Source organism: Pipistrellus kuhlii, unplaced genomic scaffold, assembly GCF_014108245.1.
Source record: "Pipistrellus kuhlii isolate mPipKuh1 unplaced genomic scaffold, mPipKuh1.p scaffold_m20_p_17, whole genome shotgun sequence".
In the NCBI taxonomy this organism is placed as follows: Eukaryota; Metazoa; Chordata; class Mammalia; order Chiroptera; family Vespertilionidae; genus Pipistrellus; species Pipistrellus kuhlii.
Genome location: NW_023425482.1, coordinates 28614796 through 28641442, shown reverse-complemented (window position 1 = coordinate 28641442; position 26647 = coordinate 28614796). Strand labels below are relative to the sequence as shown.

General features: G+C 36.9%; 1 protein-coding gene across 15 annotated transcripts in view; it reads left to right on the top strand.

Annotated features, from left to right (window-relative positions):
* Positions 1-26647, top strand: part of CHD9 (chromodomain helicase DNA binding protein 9) — a 143932-nt gene that overhangs the window by 52254 nt on the left and 65031 nt on the right. For 11 of the 15 annotated variants that reach the window (XM_045582875.1, XM_045582868.1, XM_045582867.1 and 8 more), the window contains exons 2-3: positions 4016-5638; positions 24242-24573. In XM_045582875.1, the coding sequence (XP_045438831.1) occupies positions 4085-5638; positions 24242-24573 (1886 nt within the window). In that variant the 5' untranslated portion in view covers positions 4016-4084. Of the gene's footprint in view, positions 1-4014; positions 5639-22765; positions 23138-23223; positions 23499-24241; positions 24574-26647 lie in introns of those variants that run through there. The other 4 variants (XM_036440425.2, XM_036440437.2, XM_036440436.2 and 1 more) reach the window with 4 other exon arrangements.

Below are 26647 nucleotides of genomic sequence, written 5' to 3'. Positions count from 1 at the left end.
TGAACTTTATGTAAATGGCATCATATGTATGCTCTTAAAAATTTTTGAGAGGAAAGGCAAGGGAGAGAGAGAAATATCCATGAAAGAGAAACGTCAGGTGGCTGCCTCCTGCACACCCCAACTGGGGATCGAGCCTACAACCTGGACATGTGCCCTGACCAGGAGTGGAGCTGATGACCTCTTGATGCATGAATCAACACTCAACCACTGAGCCACACTGATCAAGCTACATACTCTCTTCTGCTTTATATCATGTCTGATACTAATATTTTTCCATTCAGGAATAATTCATTCTCATTACTGTTAATTCTAAAGTATTATGGACATGGTTTCAGTTTTGGGCTATTGTGAATGCTAATATGAACCTTCCTGTACTTGTCCATTGGTACACACTCAAGAAATATGGAGTATATTTCACTGCAAGTAGAAAAGCTAGCCATAGATTTGCATATGGTAAACTTTAGCAATAATGCCAAATAGATTTCCAAATTTGTTCCAGTATACACTCCTTTTAGCAGTGTTTGAGAATGCTAATTCCTCCATATTCATTTATGTTGTTTTATTAAAATACTAGAGGCTCAGTGCACGAAAATTGCGTAGTGATAGGGTCCCTAGTGGCTGCTGGCTGGCAGCCTGGTACCCTCCCCCCCCCCCCACCCCTCCAGCCTGATGTCACCTCCCTCCCTGCCAGCCCTGCCAGCCCTGCCCCCTAGTCAAACTCCAGGACAACTCCCAGCCGAGGGGATAATTTGCATACTATGCTTTTATTATATATGATCACTATCTTTAAAAAATCTTTTGCTCTTATATTTAGTTTTAGAAGTAGAATATTTGATGATGGATAAATATTTCTACAGGGATGAGACCTAATAGAAAGGAATATGAAATAGCATATACAAAGATTTTCAGTCCAAAAATTAATACCCATGCTGTTTGTGCCTGTTGGATTATAGCAGGTTATAATAAAATGTTCTGTATTCTCAAAGTTATAGTCAGATAAGGGACACTGTTGTAACTATTTTCTCTCTCTTTCGCATCCAGCGCTGCTAGAGGGCGGGTCCAATTACTGAGTAGAGGCGGCTGGGGATTGAGAAAAAAAAAAAAGAGACTAGACACAGAGTTAGAAAAGATAGGGCCTGGTGAACCTCTGCCCTCTTCTGATGGAGAGACAGTGACCCAGAACTGATGCAGTGTTTATTTTATACCCCCAAAATACTAGGAAGTTTCACCAAAAGTCAAGACAAAAGAGATTATTTGCATTCTTGAGTAGGCCTGAGTCCCATTCATTCCTGATGTTTAACTGGATTTACATATCAAAACCCACTGCCTGACACCTGGGCGAAGATAAGAGTCAGTGCTGAGAACTCATCTGCCTTTTTGGTAAGCTGTGTAACCGAGATGTGGCTTTGCCTGTCGCCTTGGGTTCAGCTGACAATTATTAAGGAAGAATGCCTATGTGCCTTCCCAGGCACTATCTACACACTGTATTTTCTTGATCCTTAAAATGTGTGGTTTTAAAAATAGAGTGAATAGTACACTATTTTAGGAGGTATGGATTGGGAAGAATGAAAAAAATGCATATCAATAACTTCATCAAAGACATCTTCCTGAACTGGATATATGCTGTTGATCAGAAACTTCAAGGAGGGCAGCGAGATGCTATATGGTATGGTCTTGTTAAAGTAGTGGGAAATTGGGTTTTATGCCTTTATTTTATACCAGTAGTAAGACAAAGATAAAGGAGTAATTAACAGAAAAGTGGAATTGGGTTTCTCAAGGATTTGAATGTTAAGTCGCGTTTTAGAGAGTAGTATGTTGTGGAAGATGTGTCAACATTTGACTGAATTTGAAGTTCTAAGTAAGTGGATTTGATAGAAATGGAATCACTGCATAGAAACTGGTATCTATCAAACTACAATATAATAATAAAAGCATAATGTGCTAATTAGACCGGACAGCTGGACGACTTTCCAGACGAAGCCGGGGCAAGCCACTGTGACTGCGAGGGCCGAGACCCTTGCACAAATTTTGTGCATCGGGCCTCTAGTTTTAAATAAGCAGGAAGAGCCTTAGGAAAGCAAGTCAAAGATGGTGTAGTAAAGCTAAGAGAAGATCCAAAGGAGAGTGGTTAATAGAACTGAGTTCAGAAAACATTTAAACAGCTTTAATATGGACCAAGTAGGAAGATAGGTGGACCTGAGATTAAGTCATACGCCTTGTTCTTTTAAGCTCTCAGAACCTAAATAGTATATGAGGTGGGGGTGCATGGCGATTGGAAGCTTCATATAGAAGCATTTGAGTTTAGCATCTGCTTTGCTTAATAATGGTATTTCTTAGTGGTCAAAGACGGGAATTGAGGGAATATTTAGAATGTCCAGATTTTTAGTCAGATTTCAAACCAAGGCCCTTTGTTACAATAACTGTCTTAATCATATTCTAAAGTATAGTTGCAGTGATTTTATGGAGTCAGAAACTAAGTGCAAGAGGTAACAAACAGGCAAATGGATATTTGGAAAATGGAGGCAGAGGATCACTTATTTTCAATATTTGTCTTTGATTGAAAGAGTAGGAATAAAATGATTTTGTTTGTACATTTTTGTTAAGGTAGGGGAGGTCTGCTGATGCCCAAAGTTAGAAGGGAAGCAGGCAAATGCAAGAAGATGATTATTCTTGAGAGAGATGGAGTATGTGAGTATAGATCCATTCGAAGTCTCAATGGGATACCATTAAGAGGTGAAAGATTTGCCTTTGGAGAAGAGTCATGCTTCACCTTCAGAGAATAGCTAGAAGAAAACAAGGGATAGACACAAAGAACAAAGACGTACATGGTTCTGAAAAGGTGATTGGTGAATTTCAGCTGGAAAACCTCAGAAGACAGTGAGGCAAAATGGGGCTTGGGGGAGAATGGGGAAAGTAGGCTTAAAGGCTTTGGGAGAAAAACAAAATATAGTAGGTCCTTGGGTTACATCGGAGGTCGGAGTGGGGAGAGGCGGGGGCGGGTTCTGTCAGCCATTATGTTCCTATGGCGTGACATAATGCGATTTTCGCCATAAGTTGGAACCCCCCTACATAAGCACCTACATCACTAACATGGAGCACATGCACAGCAGTGATTAAGTGAAACAGTAAAAACCTTTAAAAGAAAGATAATTCCTGACCTTGTGGTAAATGAATAGTAAAAATCACAAAGCACATATGATGGAACTGTTTTTTATATAAATAAATGGGAGATGGCGATGGACGTAACTAAGAAATGTGACTTGTGTAAGATTACATAGTGAATCAGTGATGAAGCCAGGATTCCAACCTAACCAGGATATTTGCAGAGTCTATACTTTTAACAGCTATGCTTGTAAGGCCCCTTGTAGAAGGAATTATCAGTGAAAGGAGGATTCTTTGAGAGATAATGGAATTAAACTTTAAATTGTATCACTGAGTTGTGTGTGTGTGTGAAATATATATAACATAAAAAAAGCAATTTAGATTTTAAAGTACACAGTTTAGTGAGGACATTCTTAGAATAATAAAAATGAAATATTGCTTAAAAGATTGCTTCCGAATCATAATGGAGTATCTATTAAGGATCAAGAGGTTTTGTTTTACATTATAACATTTTTAAAAAATGAGTGAGAGAAACATCAATTTGAGGATCTCATGTCAGCTTTCTTAAAAAGACGTAACTTTAAAGTATATACATGTATATTTATTTAGGGAATGATGGCCATTTCATGGTGTGGGAGAGAGTCTGACATACCATTCTCAAGTTTACATTCTCTTACAATATGTGAACTTCAAAATGAGGTAGTATGAATTATTACTTTTAAGTGCATATTGTCATGTCTTCTTTACCAGCATTTTTTTCTTATATAGAATATTAATGAGCTATTTGCAATAAAGTATTCTATCAGTCAATACTGTTCTGAGGTTTTATGTTTTTAAATCATATGTAAACTTTATAGAACTTTAATGAGTACTCATTATTAAACTTTAATTGCTTTTGTTTTTATTTCTCTAGGATTCTGACATTTCATGACATGTCATTACCTAGAGCAGTAATGAACATTGGCCTGTTTCGGATTAGTCGATGACCTTTGAAAATGATCCAATAATATCTACTACAGAGAAGTGGAATATACTTCATTTGGAACAAACAACCCAGATTGTTACTGAATTTTTCAAGATGACAGATCCAATGATGGACTTTTTTGATGATGCCAATCTTTTTAGTGAGACCTTAGAAGGTTTGTCAGATGATGCATTTGTACAACCAGGACCTGTTTCCCTAGTTGATGAATTGAACTTGGGTGCAGAATTTGAACCTTTGCACATAGACTCATTGAACCATGTTCAAGGTACTCCAACGCATCAGAAGATGACGGATTATGAACAATTAAGTCAGTTTGATTCAATGAAATTTCATCAGGTTAATCAGTCTTTTGGTAGCCCAGCTGAACATGTGTTATCTCCACACTCTCAGTTTAATTGCTCTCCGATCCACCCCCAAAACCAACCCAATGGTTTATTTCCAGATGTAGCAGATGGCAGTCCAATGTGGGGCCATCAGACGGCTACTAGCATTTCAAATCAGAATGGGTCTCCTTTTCACCAACAAGGACATTCTCACTCTATGCATCAAAACAAAAGCTTTGTGACACACCATGACTTTGCCTTATTTCAGGCCAATGAACAACACACACAGTGCACTTCACTGCGCTCGCAACAAAACAGGAATAATCTTAACCCAGGGCAAAATTCTCTCGGCCAGTCTAAAAATTTTATGGATGTTAATGTTTCTGGTCCACACAGAGTCAGTGTCAACCACCCACCACAGATTACCAATGCATCTACTTCACAACAGTCTCTCTTGATGCAACAGTTTTCTCAAACATCAAATCCTTCAGTACACTTTCTCAAGTGTAGCAACCGGCAAGAAGGCAATTTTAATGGACCTTCTCCAAATATGACTTCTTGTTCTGTCAGTAACTCTCAGCAGTTTTCTTCACATTATTCCTTTTCTAGTAATCACGTGTCACCAAACAGTCTTCTCCAGTCCTCTGCAGTTCTTGCACCCAATCATACAAATCAGACGCTATCTGATTTTTCTGGAAGTAATTCCTTTTCACCTCACAGGGGAATTAAGCAAGAATCTGCTCAGCATATGCTCAGTCCCAATACATCACTGAATTCAAGTAATTTCCAAATGTTGCATTCATCACATCCTCAGGGTAATTACAACAATTCAAAATTATCGCCTGTGCATGTGAACTTCCAGGATCCTGTTGACTCAGGAACACAAATGGGCCATTTCAATGATCATGTTGAAACTAATGGCTTTTCATCTTTGGAAGAGAATTTACTTCATCAAGTGGAGTCTCAAGCTGAGCCATTCACAGGACTGGATCCAGAGGACCTCCTTCAGGAGGGTCTCCTTCCCCAGTTTGATGAGTCAGCATTTGGGCAAGATAATTCAAGTCATGTTTTAGATCATGACCTTGATCGGCACTTTACTTCACATCTGGTAACACGGCCTTCTGATATGGCTCAAACTCAGTTTCATTCTCAGGCTCGGAGCTGGCATTCATCACTGTCTAATCATCAGCATTTACATGACAGGAATCGCCTATGTTTACAGCGACAGGTATGAAGCTTTTATTTTGGTAATTTGGGAAAGGTTGGGTTGGGCTTTCTCACTATGTTCATTTTATATGAGACATAATCAAAATTGGTTAAACTCAGTGGTCCTATTAAGTCAATATGCAGATTTTGACAGTTTACTATTGCTTTAACAGAGTTACATTTGAAATTAATTTCATTGATATGCCCAAAGCAATGGACTCTTATATTTAGAAAATTTAAGACCTCTTTTGTAACTTTCAACTATGATTGCCTTTAACTAAAATATTTATTATAAAAAAATAAAAACTTAATAACCATTAAAAAGGAAAACTATGGGAACATTTTATTGCATATGATGGATATAGGGTTAATATTCTTACAAAACATTCATATAAATTGGTAAGCAAACTTTAATATGTTTTATTGATTTTAGAGAGAGAGGAAGGGAGAGAGAGATAAGAAACATCAATGAGAGAGAGAGACATTGATCATCTGCCTCCTGCACATCCCCCACTGGGGATTGAGCCTGCGGTCCAGGCATGTGCCCTGACCAGGGAATCAAACTGGTAAACTCTTGGTTCATGGGTCAGTGCTTAACTATTGAGCCACACTAGCTGGCCCATACGCAAACTTTTAAGTTGATAACTATTATAGATAAAGCATATAAGTTGAAATTCACAAAAGAAGAAATTGAATTAGCAAACACTCAGAATAATATGCACCTTTAATAATTTAGTTTGCAGCGTGCTTTTGTTTTCATCTATTAGAAAAATATTTTTAATGTTATTGCTGAATGTTGGCAAATTTATGGTGAAATTGGAACTTAAATAATTGAAACTTAGGGTGAAATTGGAACTTATATTTGTTCATTGATACAAATACTTTGGAAGAAATTGAATGGTATAATTGAGTATCAAAATACTTTATTACAATAATCCAAACATAGAAAAGTTATAAGTACACAGAGATATTTATCTTACTATATCTATAAGGGACAACTGATAGCAGCAGATGATTTATCTCCATATCAGATTTCAATTAGGCATTAAAAAGACTTTAAAGACTGACACTAAGAATATGTGAATAGCAGGGGAAAAGCATAATTCAAAATTACAATCACAGTGACGTGGTTAAGATTATAAGCTCTGGCTCTACCAGGTTTGGCTCAGTGGGTAGAGCATCGGCCTGTGGACTGAAGGGTCTCGGGTTCAATTCCAGTCAAGGGCACATGCCCAGGTTGCAGGCTCAATCCCCAGCGGGTGTGCAGGAGGCAGCTGATCAATGATTCTCTCTCATCATTGATGTTTCTCTCTCTTCCCCTCTCCCTTCCTCTCTGAAATCAATAAAAATATATATAAAAAAAAAAAAGAAAAAGTAAAAAGTATAGGCTTTGGTACCAGACTACTTGGGTTAGAATCTTGGCTCCTGTTGCTTAATAACTTGTGACTTTTAGCCATTTATATAATTTCTATGTGATTCACTTGTTTCATCTGTAAATGAGTAATAAGAATAGGATCTAATAGGGCTTTGGTAAGGACTATAAGAGATAGAACATGTAACAGTGCTTAGAACCATGCCTAGTATGTAGTGAGTGCTTAATAAAATGTTTTTATCACAGTATGAAAATATGAATGTGAAAAAATATTGGAAAGAATAGATTGTTTTAGGGTAGTGAAATACACTTTTTTTGTTTCCTATAGTTCTTGTCATGTGAATATATTCATATATTGTGAAGATGTATTTAATGTAATATTTTATCGTTTTCTGTAATCTTTTAAAAATAAGGATTCTTAGTATTTCAATACCTTGGTTACCTATGAAATTTGGTGAACAATGAAATATGCAATATTTCTTGAAATTAAATATCTAGGGACCATTTTCTCATTTCAAAGCCTTGAAGTGTTTGAAGAAGATAAAGCCTTTATCTTTTCCTTTGGGTTGATTTTAGTTCTGTTTCAAATGGTATTTTTATTACATTTTTTAAAATGTCTAAGTAGATTTTAAAAGGTACTTGTAAACCTTCCCCTCCCCTTCTTGCTGTGGCCTGAGTAGAATATTATGATTTTGCTCCCTCTACTGGAAGAGAATCCTGCATCTTAGTTGGACCTTGGAAAAAACTCTGCTAATTTGACTCTAGTGTCATATATTCACTATGTATGTTGATTTCTGACTAGTTTGACTAATCAATGGTATGGCATATAATTAACGTTAAGAAGCTTGAAATTTATAAACTTCTTAATTTTATTATTCTAAAATCTTGTCATCATTTAAAATTTCTTTAATTCATGTTTTTCTAAACATGTTCTGGGTTTACAAAGAAGTAAGACTCCCTTAAATAGAGTTGGAATAAATGGAGGATAATTATAACTAACTGAAGGAGCCCCTAATACAAGCATAGTGATAGTACTGTCTTAAGAGAAATTCTTTTCATACCCATCATAAGAAGCCTTTCATAAGTCTCACCTTTTTGTTTCAAAGTTTGTTTATTAGAATGTTCAAATATTGGTAAAGGGCAGTCAGTTTGGAATAATTTTTTGATTTACTTGAAAGTCTGTTCTCAAGTTTCTTTATTTGTATTGAGTGATATTTGGGCCCTGGCCGGTGTCATTCAGTGGGAGAGGTGTACTCCCAGACCCCTTAGTACACCTCTAAGTATAATGTCTGAAATTGAAAATAATGTGTTAGGGGCTACCGAGCCATTAAACTTTATTCCAAACATAAAATGTCTTTGGAATACTTATATGGGTGATCAGGTTTCTCTGGGTAATAGGACTGAAATGATTTTAAATTAAGGACTTATCTTAATACAAGATGGTGTGGGTAACATGGACAAATGTAGTAAGACACAGGAGGAGGCTTGGACTGTACTTCTCAGTTTAATAAAATCTGGTAATTTGCTATAGTCAACTGTGCAAGTAATACTTTGCGTATTTATTATGCAAGGTAGTACAAATTATGCAAGGAGTGTATAGTTGTGAATGATTGAATTTTATTATGTAACTGTGTTTTGGAAATGTTGCATTTTTACTGCTTTTATTTGTTCAGTATTTACTAGATGCCTGCCGGGTGTACTAGGCTCAAAAATGGATAAGATGATCCTTAGCATTTGAAGAGCTCAAATTGAAAATTGTCCTCCTTCCCCATTCATTGGTCTGTGTCAGAATTTCAGAGCTGTTCTCTGTGCATTTCTGATTCAATTTCAGTTGTCGGTTTCTAGCACTTTCACACTTTCACTTAGCCCTTTAGTGTTTTGGAAAGTGATTTGACCCATCTGTTTAAAAGTAAGTTTTCTTCTAAGTTTCTAGATTAGCTTTATGTTTCATAATGTTTTGGCAGCCTGCAATTATTTGATTATTCAGATACATATTATATCATGTACATATAATATAATATACAACTGAGGTCCATTGCTTTTGTGAATGGCAGAGCCAAGAAAGCAGGGCCTTTTTTTTTTTTTTTTTTTAGCTACTTAAATTAATTATAAACTAAGTCTATTCTCTGTGTCATTTCTCAGTCTGATTCTATTGATTGATTCCCCCCCCTTCTATCCCCAATGTAGGTTGGTATAGTCCTGCTTTTTTTGCATGCTAAGAAATTTTTGAATGGAGGAACACATTGTGAATTTTTCCTTGTTGAGTGATGCCAAGTTTTACGTTCCAGAAATATTCTTGAGTTTTTGTTTTGGAACACAGTTTCTTGGAAATTGGTGTATCTTAATAAGATCTGTTTTTGAAACTTCGTTAGACTGGACTAGAGCAGTGTGTAGTCTAGGGCCAATTTCCTCCTACTGCTGACACTATAGCCATGTTTTCTATCCACTGCCTGGTGAAATAGAAGGCTGTTCACTATGGCTGATGGAAAGATGACTATGCCTGGCCTTGGAGAGATCTCAGGTCCTTTCAGGCAGTTTTTTCCTGGGCCTTGGGTAGTTGCTTTGCAAACTGGTAGCTGATCAGTTACTTATCTGAGCCTCAAGAAGGGATCTTCTGAAGATCTCTGGAGGTCTTCCCCTCCACACCTTCCCCCAGAGACTAGCCTCCTTGGCTTCCCTGGACTTCAAGCTTTGTCTCTTCAACTCAGGGGTGCTGTGAGATTTCACCAGGAGTTCTGCTCTCCTGTTCTGCAGCTGAGAAACACGCCTCTTGTCAGCCCTGCTCATTTGCTTGCATTCTTTTAGGGATCACTGTCATGGGTTGCCGGATGTCCAGTGTCTAAAAACTATTGTTTGTGACCGTTTGACTAGTAGCTGTGATGCGCACTGACCATCAGGGGGCAGATTCTCAACCTGCAGGCATGGAAACATGGAACAGACTGATGAGTCTCTGAAGGAAGGAGGGAAGGAAGAGGTTAAACAAAGATCTTATATGCATACTAGAGGCCCGGTGCAGATTAGTGCACCAGTGGGGTCCCTTGGCCTGACCTGCGGGGATCGGACTGAAACCGTTAATCTGACATCCCCCGAGGGGTCCTGGATTGCGAGAGGGGAAGGCCAGGCTGAGGGACCCCACCAGTGCACGAATCCGTGCACCTGGCCTTTAGTAATTTATAATGCAGAATATCATAATTTGTTAAACCAGTTTATTTTGGAAGTGGCTACTGTGATGAATATCTTTCCAGATAAAGTATGCTTCTATGACATATTCTTAGAAAATCAAGGTAAATGTACATATTTCCCTTTGAAAACTTGCAAAATTATGCCTAGAGGCCCCGTGCATGGATACATGCACTGGTAGGGTCCTTCGGTCTGGCCTGCAGGTATTGGGCCAAAACTGGCTCTGACATTCCCTGAGGGGATCCAGGTTGCAAGAGGGTGTTTCTCAAGTGATGCACCCTGGAATCAGGCTCCCTCCTCTCTGGTTCTGGGTGCAACATCCGAGAACCACTGCTGCCAAGTGACTGCAGCTTGGCAGCTCCTGCATCTGCCCTCTGGTGGTTATTGTACATCAGAGCTACTGGCCAGCCTGCCAAAGGGAGGGTTGGCTGATTGCTTAGGCTTTTACATATATAGTTAAGTACAAATAACCATGAATATTTAGCAGCTATACTCATGTTTGTGGCTTTACATGTATTTTCTCATTTAATCTTCAGAACAAGTCTGAGGTAGATATTATCATTTAATGTTTTCCCAATAAGGGGTTGAAGGATAGGATAATTAAATGCTTGCTCAGGGTCAGACACCTGGTAAATGGCACACCAAGGATTCAGATGTAAGCATTAGGACTCTGGAGCCCACATCACCCTCTGTTGCCTTAGAGTATGTGAATATTGAAGCTGGACATAATCTATAGCCAGGTATCAGTTATTTATTACTGTTGTAACAAATTGTCACAAATTTGGTGTTTTTAAAGAACATAAACTATCTTATAGTCCTGAAAGTCAGAATTCTGAAATGGACTCACATCAAGGCATTGGCAGGGCTGCATTCCTTTCTAGAAGTCTAGGAGAGAATTCATTTTCTTGCTTTTGCCAGTTTATGGAGGCTGCCCACATTCTGTGCTTGTGTCTCCTGTCTTCAACTCCAGCAATGGCTGATAGAGCCGTCCTCTCATTACATGGCTCTCTTCCGCCTTTTTCTCCCACCTACCCTTGAGATAATCCAGGATAAACTCCTCCATTTTAAGATCAGCTGATTAACAGCCTTAATTCTATCTGCAATCTGAATTCCCCCTTGCCAGGTAATGTAACATTCAGGGATTTGGGAGATTAGGCAGTTGAATCTTTGGGGGCCATTATAAGCCATGAGGCCAATTAGAAAATATTTAACTAAAGAATTAACAAGGGACTGTTTTATTATTTTATGACTTCACATTATAAAAAAAAAAAACACGTTTGAGTATCTTACCTTTGAGCAGAAAAATCATTTTTGCTTAGTCTCTTCTGCTTCTCATGCTAGGAATTACCTAGTGGGCTAGTGTGAAATGATAAACTCAACAATTTTTGGGGGGGCAAATTCCCCGCAAAATTTTCATTTATTCAACAATTGTTTGGTAAGCCCCAGCCTTATCCCAGACATTGTGCTAGGTACTTTTTATGTCAACACATCTTATCCTCACAATAATCTTACGATGTTACTGGAGACATCTTAATTTATAAATAAAGAAACCAGACTCAAGGTACAGTAGCTTGTAAGTCACAGACCCAAAACTTGAGCACAGATTTGAGAAAGTAGGTATTGAGAAAAGATAAAGAAGTTATGATTTTGTGATACATAAGTTAGTATTTTTACTTAATTGTTTAAATAATTATATAATGTTATAAAATAATTTTATAATTTCAAGTTAAATCATAGTAATCTTAGATAATGAAGTATTTAAGGAATCATCACTGTTTTTTTTTTTAATCAGGTAATCTGATTTCCAAAGTGTTAACTGTATTTTATTTTAAAAAACGCTATCAAGTTTGTTACATTACATCATATGCTTTCAGCACTTTCATGTTACTCATGTGGTTGTATCGCTTACTGAATTGAGCCATAATGACTCAGAAGTTGATTGCATGAGTTTTTGTCATTGGACAAATGAGCTGTTTGTGAAAGAGAGGAATTAGGTCGTTTTCATCTTTGATTTTGGCATCAGTCATTTGTTTCTCAGTTCCAGTGTTGGACAGTTAACCTTTTGAAAGTGAGCTTTCATGTGTAAGTCTCTTTGATAAAGTGGGAAAAACACTGAATTTAGAGTCAAGTGAACTGGGTTCAAGTCTTGACCCTGCCTTCTACCATTATAGCAGTCTTAGGCAAGGTACCTTCTCTGCAGTTTTCTCATCTATAACGTGTATTTCTATACTGCTGGCATTTCTGATTAGTAAATGTGATAATGAACAGTGAATTTGAAAGTGCTTTATAAATTATAAAGTCTACTTGTTATTTAATAATTTCTTTCTCTAAGGGTTTTTAAAAACTTATTTTTAGAACTAGGAGGAACTTTAATCATAAATCAAGTTTTAAAGTTTACAGTTGTAGAGGCCCATATATCTATGTAGTGTGTATAGCTTTTTAGTGACATAGCATAAAAGAGATTCCCTAATCCTAGTTCCTTTTTCTTACATAACTGTTTCTTAACTCATTTTTATGCAGGCTTGTCCTAATATTTGTGAGTCTCAGGAAGAGTACAAATGGAAGCTCTCATACTGTATGTCAAAATATTTAAATGTTGTGTATAAAGCCAGTAAATTCTTAAATATGTTCTATCCTTCTTCCTTGACAAACAGAAGTCCTGGTTTGGATTTGGAATTATTGGACTCTCTGGAGTCCCACATCCAGAGTGTGGCAGAAGTGCCCACATTTACATTCCATTTTTGTCCGCTTCCATCCTGCACCTCCAGGGCCTCTGAACACTGGACTCCCCCGCCTCCATAGCCAAGCCCCACCTTTCTCTCACTCTCTCTGGCCCATGCAGGCGCATACGGGCAGTGTGTATTTCTTGCCAAACAAGGAATTCCTTGAGAGAACAAGTCTCGGTAGTAGACACAGCCAGGCCGCTTCTGCAAGTGGGTGTGAGGCTGTCGGGGAGATTCCTGTGCACCTGGAGCGTGTTCTAGGAGAGGGAGGCTAGCACGTTCTGTTGGCGCCGGGGAAGGGTCATACAGTTTTGTGGTGGTTTTTTTTTTTTGCATATTTTCTTATCAGAATGTCCTTTGAAGTACAGTGATGTATCTGTAAATATCTATGAGTTCCCCCTCTGTCGTTCTTAGAATCTGTTTTAATGTGCTTTCTGAATTTATTTTTTCTTCAGGGAAAATGCTGGCTAAGACTGGGGTAAGTTAAACAGGATTTTGCATAATTTGAGAAAGACAATGAGTTGCTAAGGATCTTTTAGATTTTTTTTTTTTTTTTTTTTTTACTCTGGCTGGTTTGGCTCAGTGAAGGGAGCATTGGCCTGTGGATCATAGGGTCCCGAGTTTGATTCTGGTCAGGGCGTGTGCAGGAGGCAACCAGTCGATGTGTTTCTCTCACATTGATATTTCTCTCCTTCTTTCCCTTTCTCTTCCACTCTCTCTGAAAATCAATGGAAAAATATCCTCAGGTGAAGATTTAAAAAAAAAAATTTCTTTTATCTTGAAGTGAAAGAATGAGAAAGATTATAAATACTTGAAAGCTATTTTAGTAATAAACATTTAAATGTACATAGTAATTTGAGCTATAAAGGAAAAAAATCTACCCTAATTAAATGAAGAAATGAGCCCTAACCAGTTTGGCTCAGTATATAGAGCATCAGCCTGTGGACTGAGGGGTTCCAGGTTCGATTCTGGTCAAGGGCATGTGCCTTAGTAGTGGGCACATCCCCAGTAGGGGGTGTGCAGGAGGCAGCTCATGGATATTTCTCTCTCATCAATGTTTCTAACTCTCTCCCTCTCCTTTCCTCTCTTTAAAAAAAAATCAATAAAATATATTTAGAAAAAATGAATTTATTTTTGTCAGTATTTTAAATGAAAATTTATACAGAATATCCTTAATCCTATTAATAAAACATTAAATGTATTAAAATACCACCTTTTATAACAGTTTATTATTCAGAATTATAAGTCACCAATAAGATTAAGTATTTTCAATTAATATGTGTATGAATGTGTGAATATACAGTTGGCCCTAGTACAGTCAGGGAATAGGGGGTGCTGATGCAATCAAACTATCTGTGTGTAACTTTTGACTCCCCCCCCCCAAACTTACCTAGTATATGTATATATGTGAGACTATATATATATTAACTAACCTTGTATTTGTTTTATGACCATAGGTCCTTTCAACATTACATTCAACAGCCATTCATCTACTACATAGTATCTTTTTAAAAGCTACTAGAATTGGAAATATTGTAACCATTTAAACTATTAATTTCTAGACTAAGCTTTGAATCAACATAAACCTATATGTTGCTACTTCTAACCATGCTAAAGCATAAAAATTAGCATTGTAACAGCCATAAACCCACCACATAGTTTTAACAAATGTAATATTTGTTTTAAATCTTTTTTTAATTAAAAAAACCACATATAGCCGGGACCGGTTTGGCTCAATGGATAGAGCGTCGGTCTGCGGACTGAAGGGCCCTGGGTTCGATTCCGGTCAAGGGCATATACCTTGGTTACAGACATATCCCCAGTATGGGGGTGTGCAAGAGGCAGCTGATCGATGACTCTCTCATTGATGTTTCTAACTCTCTATCTCTCTCCCTTCCTCTCTGTACAAAAATCAATAAAATATATTTTTTTTTAAAAAACAAAAAACACATATAATGGCTAACCATTGAAATCTATTCCCTTTCTTCTTCCTTTCCAGAGCAAACCACCATTTTGACTTTGTGATATATCTTTTCAGTGTATGTGTCTTAACTTCATCTTAGAGGTATAGTTCGTAAACATCTGGGGAAGGAAGGGGTCGCAATGGAATAGTTATACCCCGTTTCCTCGAAAATAAGACAATGTCTTATATTAATTTTTTCTCCCAAAGTTGCGCTAGGTCTTATTTTCGGGGAAACGCAGTAGTATATATCTTTATTTATTTATTTATTAGAGGCCCGGTGCATGGAATTCGTGCACGGGGGAGGGGTCCCCTCAACCCAGCCTGCACCCTCTCCAATCCTGGACCCCTTGGGGGATATCCGACTGTGGGTTTATGCCCGATCCCCAGGTCTAAACCGGCAGTCAGACATTCCTCTCACAATCCTGGACCACTGGCTCCTAATTGCTTACCTGCCTGCCTGCCTGATCATTCCTTACTGCCCTCCCTGCTGGCCTGGTAACCCCCAACTTCCACCCTTTGCAGCATGGTCACCCCTAACTGCCCCCTTTGACCTGGTTACCCCCAACTTCCCCCCCCCCCGCCCTGCCAGCCTAGTCACCCCTCACTGCCCCTCCCCCCCACCAGCCTAATTGCCCCCAACAGCTCCCCCTGCTGGCCTGGTGGCCCCAGTCAAATTCCCAAGGGACACTTTGCACATTAGCCTTTTATATATGTTTTGAATAGCTTTCAGTTTTATGGGTAATTTAGGGACTGATGAATTCGATATATTTAGTGTTGTCAGTCATTAGTGAATTTGGGTGAGGTTTTGTGGTTTTAAAAATATACTTGTGTTTGGGTGCAGTAGATGAACTTTTGAACAATACAGTATTGAAAAAGCAACACAAACTGATATACAATAATAGATGGTTGACTATTACATGTTTTTATTTCATGTATTACTTTTTCATAAATAAGTAAATTTGTCGTCAAGTATTCAGCTATATTTATTTTGATATAAAAATCTGATCCCGCCGAAGCCGGTTTGGCTCAGTGGTAGAGCATCGGTCTGCGGACTGAGGGGTCCCGGGTTCGATTCCGGCTAAGGGCATGTACCTGAGTTGCGGGCACATCCCCAGTGGGGGGTGTGCAAGAGGCAGCTGGTTGATGTTTCTCTCTCATCAATGTTTCTGGCTCTCTATATCTCTCCCTTCCTCTCTGTAAAAAAATCAATAAAATATATTTTTTTAAAAATTAAAAAAAATAAAAATCTGATCCCGTTACTTCTCTATATGTGATTATTTACTGATTCCTTAATTCTTTCAGCATAAAGATCAGATGTTTTACCACTAGAGGCCTGATGCATGACATTTGTGCAAGAATAGGCCTTCCTCCCCCCAGCTACTGGCACTTGCTTCTCTCCCAGCCCTGGCTTCATCTGGAAGGTCATCCAGAAGGGCATCTGGTCTAATTAGCATATTAATATTACACTTTTATTATTATAGGTGATTTATGACACTTGATAATCTAACCCATTGCTTTTCAGTCTTAATTGCTTATCTTTCTTCCAACATGCATCTAGCTTTCTTGTCCTGCTAATCACCACTTCATATGTAAATGTTTCAATTTACGTATCTAATAACGCAAAGATTTTTGTATTTAAGACAACATGAAATTAGTTTCACACCTGAAATACAATTATACTTCTTTAATAGTCATATAGCCAAAGTTGGAGTTTCCCTTGTAGTTTACAGTTAACGTATACTTGTTGAAATTAAAAGAAGGGCCACATTGTATTCTTTTAAAGATTTTATTTGTTTTGTAAAAAAAAAAAAGGGGGGGGCACGTATTATAGTTGGCTGATATTTAAGTGACTCTTTTTTTCTTCTATTTGTTGTTATTATTTTGGCATTACATTTAGTCTTGAGAATTTTTTTAATTTATAGTTCTGAACTCTTTGTTTTGTTTCTTACATTTTCTTTGCTGAAGAAACAGAGCCACTTACAGAGTTTCCCACATTCTGGATGTTGTGGATTACAACACGTTCCTTTCTCCCTCTGTTTCCTGTAAGTCATGTAATAAATCTTATTTAAAAAATACAGAACTTTTATGAGAATCCACTGTTTGCCTAACCTGCTCTGTGGATGATTAAGATAAAGCAATACTTTTCATAGTATTACCTTTTTAATGTAAGATTCAAAATTTATGATACTTAAAAAATTAATGTCTTTGTTAGCTACAAGTAGAAACCTGCATACTACACAAGTCACAAGATGAAAATAAGCCATTTATTGTGAACATGGCAGTTTACAGATGTGAAGAAAGTGGGGGGAAAAATTATTGCTTCACTTCATCAAAAACTCTGAAAGCAAATCTAAGAGTAAAACTCAGAAGAATTCTGACAGATTTATAATACACTCTTGAATCAATTTTTGCCCCTTTTCTCTTTAAAAGCAAGTCTTTATAGGTAGCTTGTGTAGGATTGTGGGCCTTGGGAAATCATGTGCAATAAATAAAAAACAAAAGAAGTCACCACACTAATGTTTGACACATTATTGAGATTAACTACAAATTTCTTGTTTTTGGAAGACTCCTTTAATATGAATTTTAAACTATATAATTAGTACGATTCTTCTTGAGGAGATTAAAAGCTAGCACACTGGCTTACCATAAACAGTTTAAGGGACCTAAAATGTCTTGTAAGTTAGCTTTATAATATCACATTACTTTGAGATATTTACTTTGCTTTTCACTGCAGAGCACTTAACCCTTTCCTGTCACCACTTTTTCCTGATCCTCATCTTGTAGTTTCTTTTTGTTTCCTCATTAGTTCTTTTTATCTGCTAGCTCCTTAAACTTCTAGTTTTGGGGTTTCACTGGTGGTTTTCTTCTGTTACTTTCTCTGCAGTGTATGTGCAAGGCTTGCTGTGTCTTTCCTGTTTTGCATTCTCTTCTAATGGACCTCCATCCACCTGGTCCTCCAGGCCTGCAGCCCGAGAGTCCTGTCTCCTGAGACAGCTGGGAAGATGTTTAGCTACAGTGCAGTGTTATCCGTGTTGTTGGAAACTCCTTGTTCTGAGTTTTATTCTTATTAAGGAATTATACCTGTTTTAATTATTTGAGACCTTTTATTCCTTCATATTTTAAAGTAGTGAGCTAGAACTTCTATTTTTCTATCTATTTTTCCCCCGAGAGGAAGCTGTGCTCTCCATAGAAGATGTAGAGCACCATGTGATCATTCCTCCTCCTCTTGTGAAGTTTGTAATTTCCACTTAAGTCCACACACTGGTAATTCAACAATTTTTAGTATTTGTATACAACTGAAATATTTAAAATGGATGAATTCCCCAGTGTGGGGGTAGAGTAGGTAGGGAAATGATTCCACCAAGAGCTAAGAGACCTGAGTTCCCCCTCAGATTTTAACACCTCTGGTTTCTTGCCAAAATCTCTTTGCTTCATTCTTTCATGAAGGTGAAGAAGATAACGGGTGGTATGAAAACTTTCTGATTTTGTAAGAGTTAACATTCATAAAGGTTAGACACCATCTTTTATCATTCTCATCTATTTCATTTTTTAATGCTAGTCTGACCACACTGAATTTATAACATGTCTTGCTTTTAGGTCATGACCTGTGATTTGAAAAACACTCATACCATAAATGCTCGAGTTTTTCTATTATAGTATTATAATGTGTCCATGTCTTTTATATATTCCTCCTGGTTGCTACCAAATAATTAATATATCACTTTATGTTATGCTATAATTTCTTTTTCTTAGAAATTTTAGAGATGAGCTGGAACTGGTTTGGCTTAATGGATAGAGCATTGGCTTGGGTACTGAAAGGTCTCGGGTTCGATTCCGGTCAAGGGCATGTACCTTGGTTGCGGGCATGTCCCCAGTAGGGGGTGTGCAAGAGGCAGCTGATCGATGACTCTCTCTCATCGATGTTTCTGACTCTCTATCTCTCTCCCTTCCTCTCTGTACAAAAATCAATAAAATATATTTTTAAAAAAAGAAATTTTAGAGATGATATTAATATATGTCTTTATCTTTTTTATCTTTTTTTCTTAGCATATAGGTTCTTTGGGACAAAGTATTTTGTTTTTATTTTTAATTTTTACAAAACTGGTGTTTTGAGACTGACAACTTTACAGAAAAAAATCACAAGTGAAATACAAAGAAATTCTTTCATTTTGTAAATACTTGTAAAGTACAAGGCTGATGTTCCATCACCCTCAAAGACTTTAGTGTATATTTTCTGTGGATACGAGAGAATATTTTCCTAAGTAACTACAGTGTAATAATTGGAAAACTTAATACAGCAGGACTGCTGGACTAAGAAGAAAACAAAACTAAATACATTTAAGTTGTTCAGCAGAATTTGAGTAGTGCTTATATTCAGTAAAGGGGAAAAAATATAACATTAAAAAAAGGCTAGCAGCTATCCTTGAATGTGTGTGAATTGAAAATGTTTAGTTAACTCCTCCATGTTGAAATGTGGGAATATAGTTTTAAAATATTGTATTCTAATAGAAGAATATTTAATCATAGATTCTTTTATTGTCTATCATTAAGATTTAATGTTAAGTCATTTAGATTTTGAGTAAAATAATAGAATCTATTGGAAAGCTTTACAGAAATGAGATATTTTGGAAATCGAAACAATGTTTTGTGGATCATGTCAGTGAGTTAAGGATATTGAAAGAAAACAGCAGAAGGTTCTATAATATATCTGGTATTCTAGACCTGTCCTCTCTGAGAACCTAATTCTAAATTTCCAGTTACTGGAGCTCTCCATTTCAAATTCAGTGTAAAATAATTAATCTTGTCACACACACATGCACACCCTTTATCAACTAAATTTCCTATTCCTTTTCCTTCTGTACCAGTTACTTATTCTAGAAACCAAATATTGACTCTCCCAGCTCTTCAGCCCTACCCCTCCATATCTATTATAGTTGTTTTCTACATCTTGGAAAGGGCAGTGATAAAACCTAAATTTCATCCTAGCTTTATTGCTAGTTTCTTTGCAATTTTGAGAAAGTCCAAATTAGTCCCTCTAAATTATGGTATTTGAACCAAATATGATATAGTGATTAAGAGCATGCTTTTTATAATGAGGCTGTCTCTGCCTTTTTTTAATATACTAGTGACATGGTGCACAAAATTCATGCACATTGAAAGGGGATTAATTAGAGGAAATAATTTAATATTGCTATTTGCCCTTTCTCTAAAATATAAGTGTCAGAGATGAAAGAAAATGAGTAAAATGTATATGAAAACCTTCCTCCTGTCAGAGTCTGGGCCATACCACATGCACCTCAAAATCGTGTGAGACCCAGACCTAGCCATCCCCACCCCCCAAATTGTGCTTGATCCAGACCTGGCCAGTCCCACCCTTGTCAAGCCCTTCCGGGCAGGGGGTATAGCCTCAGGTCCCCTGGCCCAGCACCAGGACAGGGGGCATGGCCTGAAGTTCCCCAGCCCAAACAGGGCTGGGGTGTGTGCTTTGAGGTCCCCCTTCAAGCCCTGCTGGGCAGGAGCATGGTCTAAGTTCCCCCGACCCAGCACTGGGGGTGCACCATGAGGTTCCCATGTCAAACCCTGCCGGGCGGGGGTCATGGCCTGGGGTCCCCTGTCAGGCCCCATGGGGGTGGGGGAGGGTGTAGCCTCAGGTCCCTGCTGATGGCTCATTAAGGCTCCTTATGGGAACTTGGCCTCAACTGTGGGTGCAGCCATCTTTTTTATTGAGTTATGATCAATTAGCATATTCCCTCTTTATTAGATAGGATTTTTATTGATTTCAGGGAGGAAGGGAGAGGGAAGAGAGATGGAAACATCAGTGATGAAAGAGAATCATTAACTGGCTGTCTCCTGCATGCCCCCTGCTGGGGATCAATCCACAAAGCTGGCATGTGCCCTTGACTGGAATCGAACCTGGGACTTTTAAGTCCATAGGCCGATGCTCTATCCACTGAGCCAAAACACTAGGGCTGCCTCTGCCTTTTAATCCCTGCTCAAAAATTCAGTGGCTGTGTGATCTTGGGCAAGTCACTTCTCTATGCCTCAGTATCCTCAGCTATCAAATGAGGAATAGCAGTCCATCTCTCACAGGATTGTTTCAAAGATTAATTGAGCTATTATCAATATATATTTAATATTAGTAATAGTGCCTGGCACAAAGTAAGGACTAAACAAGTGTTATCTCTTGTTATTGTTATGATTTTTAGAATTCTTTGCTCTTAGTTTCGTTCTATTGTATCATTTTGTAATTCTGCTGTAGGAGTATGTCTCCCATTTGCTACTGCATTATCACTATACCCCTATTATCATTCAGGATTAAATTAGTTATTACATGCAAAATGCTTAGAATAGTGCCTGACACCTAATAAAATAAGCACTTGGAAACTTAATACAAGTCTTTGGCCCTTGTTTTTTGGTCATTGTGATTTTTACATAGATGACCTCTTGGCTCATTCAGAACCTGTCCTTGCCATTAGTGTCAGTCCTCTGCCTTTATTTATTTATTTATTTATTTATTTATTTATTTATTTATTTGTGTGTGTGTATGATTTTTTAAAAAATGTATATTTTATTGATTTTTCATAGAGAGGAAGAGAGAGGGATAGAGAGTTAGAAACATCGATAAGAGAGAAACATTGATCAGCTGCCTCCTGCACATCCCCCACTAGGGTGTGCCTGCAACCAAGGTACATGCCCCCGACTGGAATCGAACCTGGGACTTTTCAGTCCGAAGGCCGACGCTCTATCCACTGAGCCAAACCGGTTTCAGCTGTATGATTTTTTTAGTTAAATTATTATCTGTGTACATATTTTAACATTGCTCCCCCTCCCATACGTACCCTCCCTCCCCAGAGTTTTGTGTCCATTGGTTGTACTTATGCATGTATATTATACAAGTCCTTCGGTTGATCTCTTATCTCCCCTAGATCAGTCCTCTGCCTTTAATTTTCTCTCTTGCAGTCCCGATTGGTCTCTCTGGGACAGTTCATATAATGTTACTCTGTTGTGATACTTTCTGATTCCTAAAGTGAAAAAAATTTTAAAAGGATTCTTTATAGAGGTAACAGATGACTTGCCACGACCTAATGAGAAATTAGTATCAATGAAAGAGGTAAACTTAAGTTTTAAGCAGTGACAATTATGTTTTAGCTACTGAGGGACACTGCTTACTAAAATAGTCTCAGATTTTTATGTAAGGAAAAGTTGTACTGATGAACAAATTCCGGTGGACTTGCTCCTTGTTTTTAGCAAGGAACTAAAATTAAAAATTTATCTGAAAAACTCAGCAATGCAATTAAAATGGATTATGAGGGGAAAGGTTAGGAAGATTTTATATTTTTGTTTTAGGAAAATCAATGTGCTCAGATTTAAGGAAAAATTTAAGTGTGGTTGGTAATTCTTTATAGACAGCTCTGGTGTGTTCACTTTAAAACTCTTTTTAGAATTTAAATGAAAATAGCTTAATTTCTCTATTTTGAAAATAGCATTGTTAGCTTATTGTTAGAAGAGTCATAAGAGACCTTATCTAATTTCTTAAAGAGAAGTCACTTGCTATGTATTCATTTGCATGACCTGCTCTTTAACCCGTTGATTGCCTTCAGCTATTTTTACGTTTGAAATATTTTAGGCTATCCTGAGGAAAAGTGTTTTTCTCCAGTAAAAATTGCATTGGGTTTTGTTTTTTAATAGCGATAGCTACACCATCGTTTTAGTTTTCAGGTAATTTTTAAAAGTCTGGTTTTTCATGTATATTTTTAAAAACTTGGCTGCGGGAAACGGCAGAGTGAGAGTTAACGTGCTACAGGGAGGGAAGAACAGTCCGCCGGGGGTTAAATTGCAGAGTCTAATGGAATAATAACTGGTAGCACCATCTGCTGGCCTACTTCCGCAGAAGGAGTCAGTATTTTTAACGACATCTCTAATATTCATGCTGATGCATTTTGATGCTTTGTGCATGCATTTCTTTCTGTGCTTTGTTGGAATCTGGCTATCTGCTTATAGCCATTGAGGGGACTCGGCTTTTCCGGAGGACTTTACAGCCTTTCTCCTACCTAAACAGGAGGAGCCGCGGAGATAAACTTGCTCAGGCAGAAATGTGTTGAGCAGTCACAATGTGTATTTGTGGAGGGTTGTGCACCTCTTGGTTGCAGCTTGCTAAATAGGCCATTTAGGAATCTTCTTTCAATGCTTTTTTCTTGAGCACTGCCTGGGGTGGTGAGAAAGCAGAGGGCAAGCCTTTGTCTGACGCCAAAAATGTCTTCAGTGAAGAGGCCAAGAGGAAGGGTAAGTGAAAGCCTGAATGAGTGGGAGGAGGAGGGGTTCTTTGGGCTAAAAGGCTAATGGGATTGAATAACCTTCCTTATTACTGGCTGCTGCTGCGGGAGTCGTACTGCATCGCCATCTTGAGCTTGTTGCTGTTTTCCTCAGTCTTGGTTATTTGTTATAGCCTGTAGGCCTAAAGGTAGCATTTTAGTGAGCGATTCTAAGCCTTCCTTCCTCTCCCAGTGCTGCGGCACTGAGATGAAACCTTCGATGAGGCAGGGATAAAAAGATAGCCAGTGAAGCCCACTGGAATCAGCATGAAAATGTGTTTGGAAATTCCTGGTGGTTTTTCCCTTTGCTATAGTCAGAGGCATGTTTACGGGTAAGAACATAACAGAACTGTGATCTCTATGTGGGTGAATGTGTGTTTCAAGAAGATATTCTTTTAAAAATGCTGTTGATCTGCTTCCTGTGACATTGCTAAATATTAATAATTTTAACATAAAACTATAAAACTTGTGTTTTTTCTCTCTCCAGAATTGCTTGAGCAAAATAATTGTGATATGGGGGGGGGAAACTCTTCCATGGAAAAACTAAAACTTCCTCTAATTTTAAGTATGGGAATGTTTACTAACTAGCTATGTTGCTGCCTAGATTGCACATTAAAATTATTTCATTATTTCATTGTTTCAGGGTCTAGTTCTAGTTTCTTGTAAACCAGAGGCTTTGTTTTTCTAACAATTATAATAGGAGTAGCCATTCTGTGTTAAAATTGCTAATTTAAATGTATTAATTATTTTCAGAGTTCTGGAACGAAGAAGAAAGAAAATACCTTTTTTTAAAATTTTCAAATGTATAAAATATTTATAGGGTAAAATTTGAATCAACTAATCAAGAAAGCTATGAAAATATAAGTGAATCTGTATTATCTGTCCTTCATCTTCATTTTTATTTCATATCTACACTAATTTCTAGACTAGCAAAATGTTTTAATTTTCAATTTGTAACACTCACATATCTGCTCATGTTTGTTACTTCTTTAAGCCTAATTTAAAATATTCAAATATTTATCTTCTTTTTTATGTACTCTGGTATGTTATATAAATAATATTTTGGCTTTTCTAGCCTCCGTCTTCCAAGAAGAATGATGGTTCTGGGACATACACTAAGTTGCAGAATACCCAGGTGAGAATCATGTCCGAGAAGAAGCAGAGAAAAAAGGTGGAATCAGAAAGCAAGCAAGAGAAGGCCAACCGGATAATATCAGAGGCCATCGCCAAAGCAAAGGAGCGCGGGGAGCGCAATATTCCCCGAGTCATGAGCCCAGAGAACTTCCCTAGTGCTTCAGTGGAAGGGAGAGAGGAGAAGAGAGGCAGGAGGCCGAAAGCCAAGCCAAAGGACAAAGAGAGCAAGAAAGCAAGAACTTGTTCCAAGTTAAAAGAGAAGTCAAAAATCGGGTAAGTTGGTTAAGAATCAAATTTAATTCCTTTGATGTGCATGTGATGAGTTTTCTCCCACTTTGGAGTTTTCAGTTGTTAGAGACTGTGTACACGGTTGCTTTTTTGACTGAATTAGGTAATATTCCGGGATCTACTAAAATTTATCATCCTGTGAACATAGCTTTTTTTTTTTTTCTTTTTCTTTAGCTAATATTAGTAAATGGAATTTTAAACGAAAATATTTGTATATAAAACAGAAAAGAAAAACCTAAACCCATATTGCTGTTCCAGTTTCAAATTTACTTTCTTTACAGGATATGCATTAAAATTCTTCATAAGATCTTTTAAGCTCTTAGTCATACTCCATTGGGCACCTTATACTTTGGAAACATGAAATACAAAATTTTCTCATAACCTTTGACTAACTGGAATGGCATGAAAACTAAGACTTGTAATCAACAGTAAGCAGCCCTTCGGCTCTTACAGTGTTTCGGATATAATTCATGCAATCAAGAGGACAGGCAAGGATTAATGCTCCCAGAGAAATACAAGGACAAAGAATTGCTCTAGGAGGAAATATTAATCCTAGGCATTTTTATTTGACAAATTATCTAATACATTTTCAAAAAATAATATGTAGTATCATTTTTTCTATATGTCTGGTTGTTTTAGATGCAAGAGTAAAAACAGCCTAAGGTCAATATAGTTTAGAATTGTTTTCGCAGAACATTTGGCTATTTCTGCAGGTTTGATATGAAAAGTATTTTCTTTTTTCCTTTTTCCCCCACACAAGAAAGTACCCAGTAAATTATTCTCTTATTATGAAAATCTTCATTTGCTTAAGAAGTTATTGATACATTATGTAGATATTTAGAACTAATACAGTTTTTTTTTTTAAGCAAATTAATTCTCAGCATTTTAAATGCAACCACCAAATTGAATTATATTGGTAGGTCCTGATACCTTTCAGTCCAAACCATTAAATAACATGTGCTCTCTTGCACTAATAGAGTAATAATTAATGGTATTGATTTTATATTTTATTTGCAGATAGCTTAAATAAAAATTTTAAAATTACTTTCATACTTAGAGGTTTTGGTATGAAAGATCTTATTTTTCCAATATTATGTCTAGTTTTACTTTGCAAAACCTCATATTTTAAGCCTTTAATGTATTGAAAGTTAACATAATTAAAATCAGATATGGACAAACTTGTGTACTTTTGAAAGGATATTTAAAAACACATAAAATGAGGAAATTTGTAGAAAACTTGAAAAGTTATAGCAAGGTTAAATTTGGGAATGAGGGTAGCTAGCGACAAAAGAAATCAGAAGTGAACTGGGCTCAAGAAAAAACAATGTACGTTAGAGGAAATTAGAAATAATTAAATTATAATAGAGAAATTTGGATTTTTTTTTGAAAGATGTGAAATGATATGGTTAAGGAACAATAATTTATTGCAGTCGAGTGATTCTGTGGTGTTTATATTTTTGTTCAAAATAGATTAAAAATAAATTATTTTAATATTGCGCAGTATTAATTTAGTACTTGTTTTTACAGATAACGTTCTTGAAAACATAAGTTGATAATTGTACTGGATAGATACTGAGTAGTTGCTAAAAAGTACTGTTGTAAAAATAACATGATTCTATTTAATACACAAGTTCAATAAGAAAAAACATGATATTTCATTTGCAATGCATGAGACTTGGTTAACATCTTTAGTCATAAAACAAGCTCTTAAAAACCAGTAACAAACACTATAATGCAAGGAAACTGAAAAAAATAAATGAAGTAATACAAGTGATGATGAGAGTATAGAACTTTTTGATAGAGGTATTTATAAATTGTAGGCAGGTAAGTAAAATTGAAGCTTGCATATATATTATTATTAAGCTGTTAGAGTAAAACTATCAAAGCCCATGATTATTTTCATTTTAGAGGAAAATATATAGTTGGAAATGAAATTCATATACAATCAAGAGTTGCTATATTAGTCAATTGAAGTATATAATTTCTGTGCTTTCCAATAAACCACTATATTTTGTAATTTTGAACTTGCTGAGTTTTACATTTTTATGTAAAGAGTCAT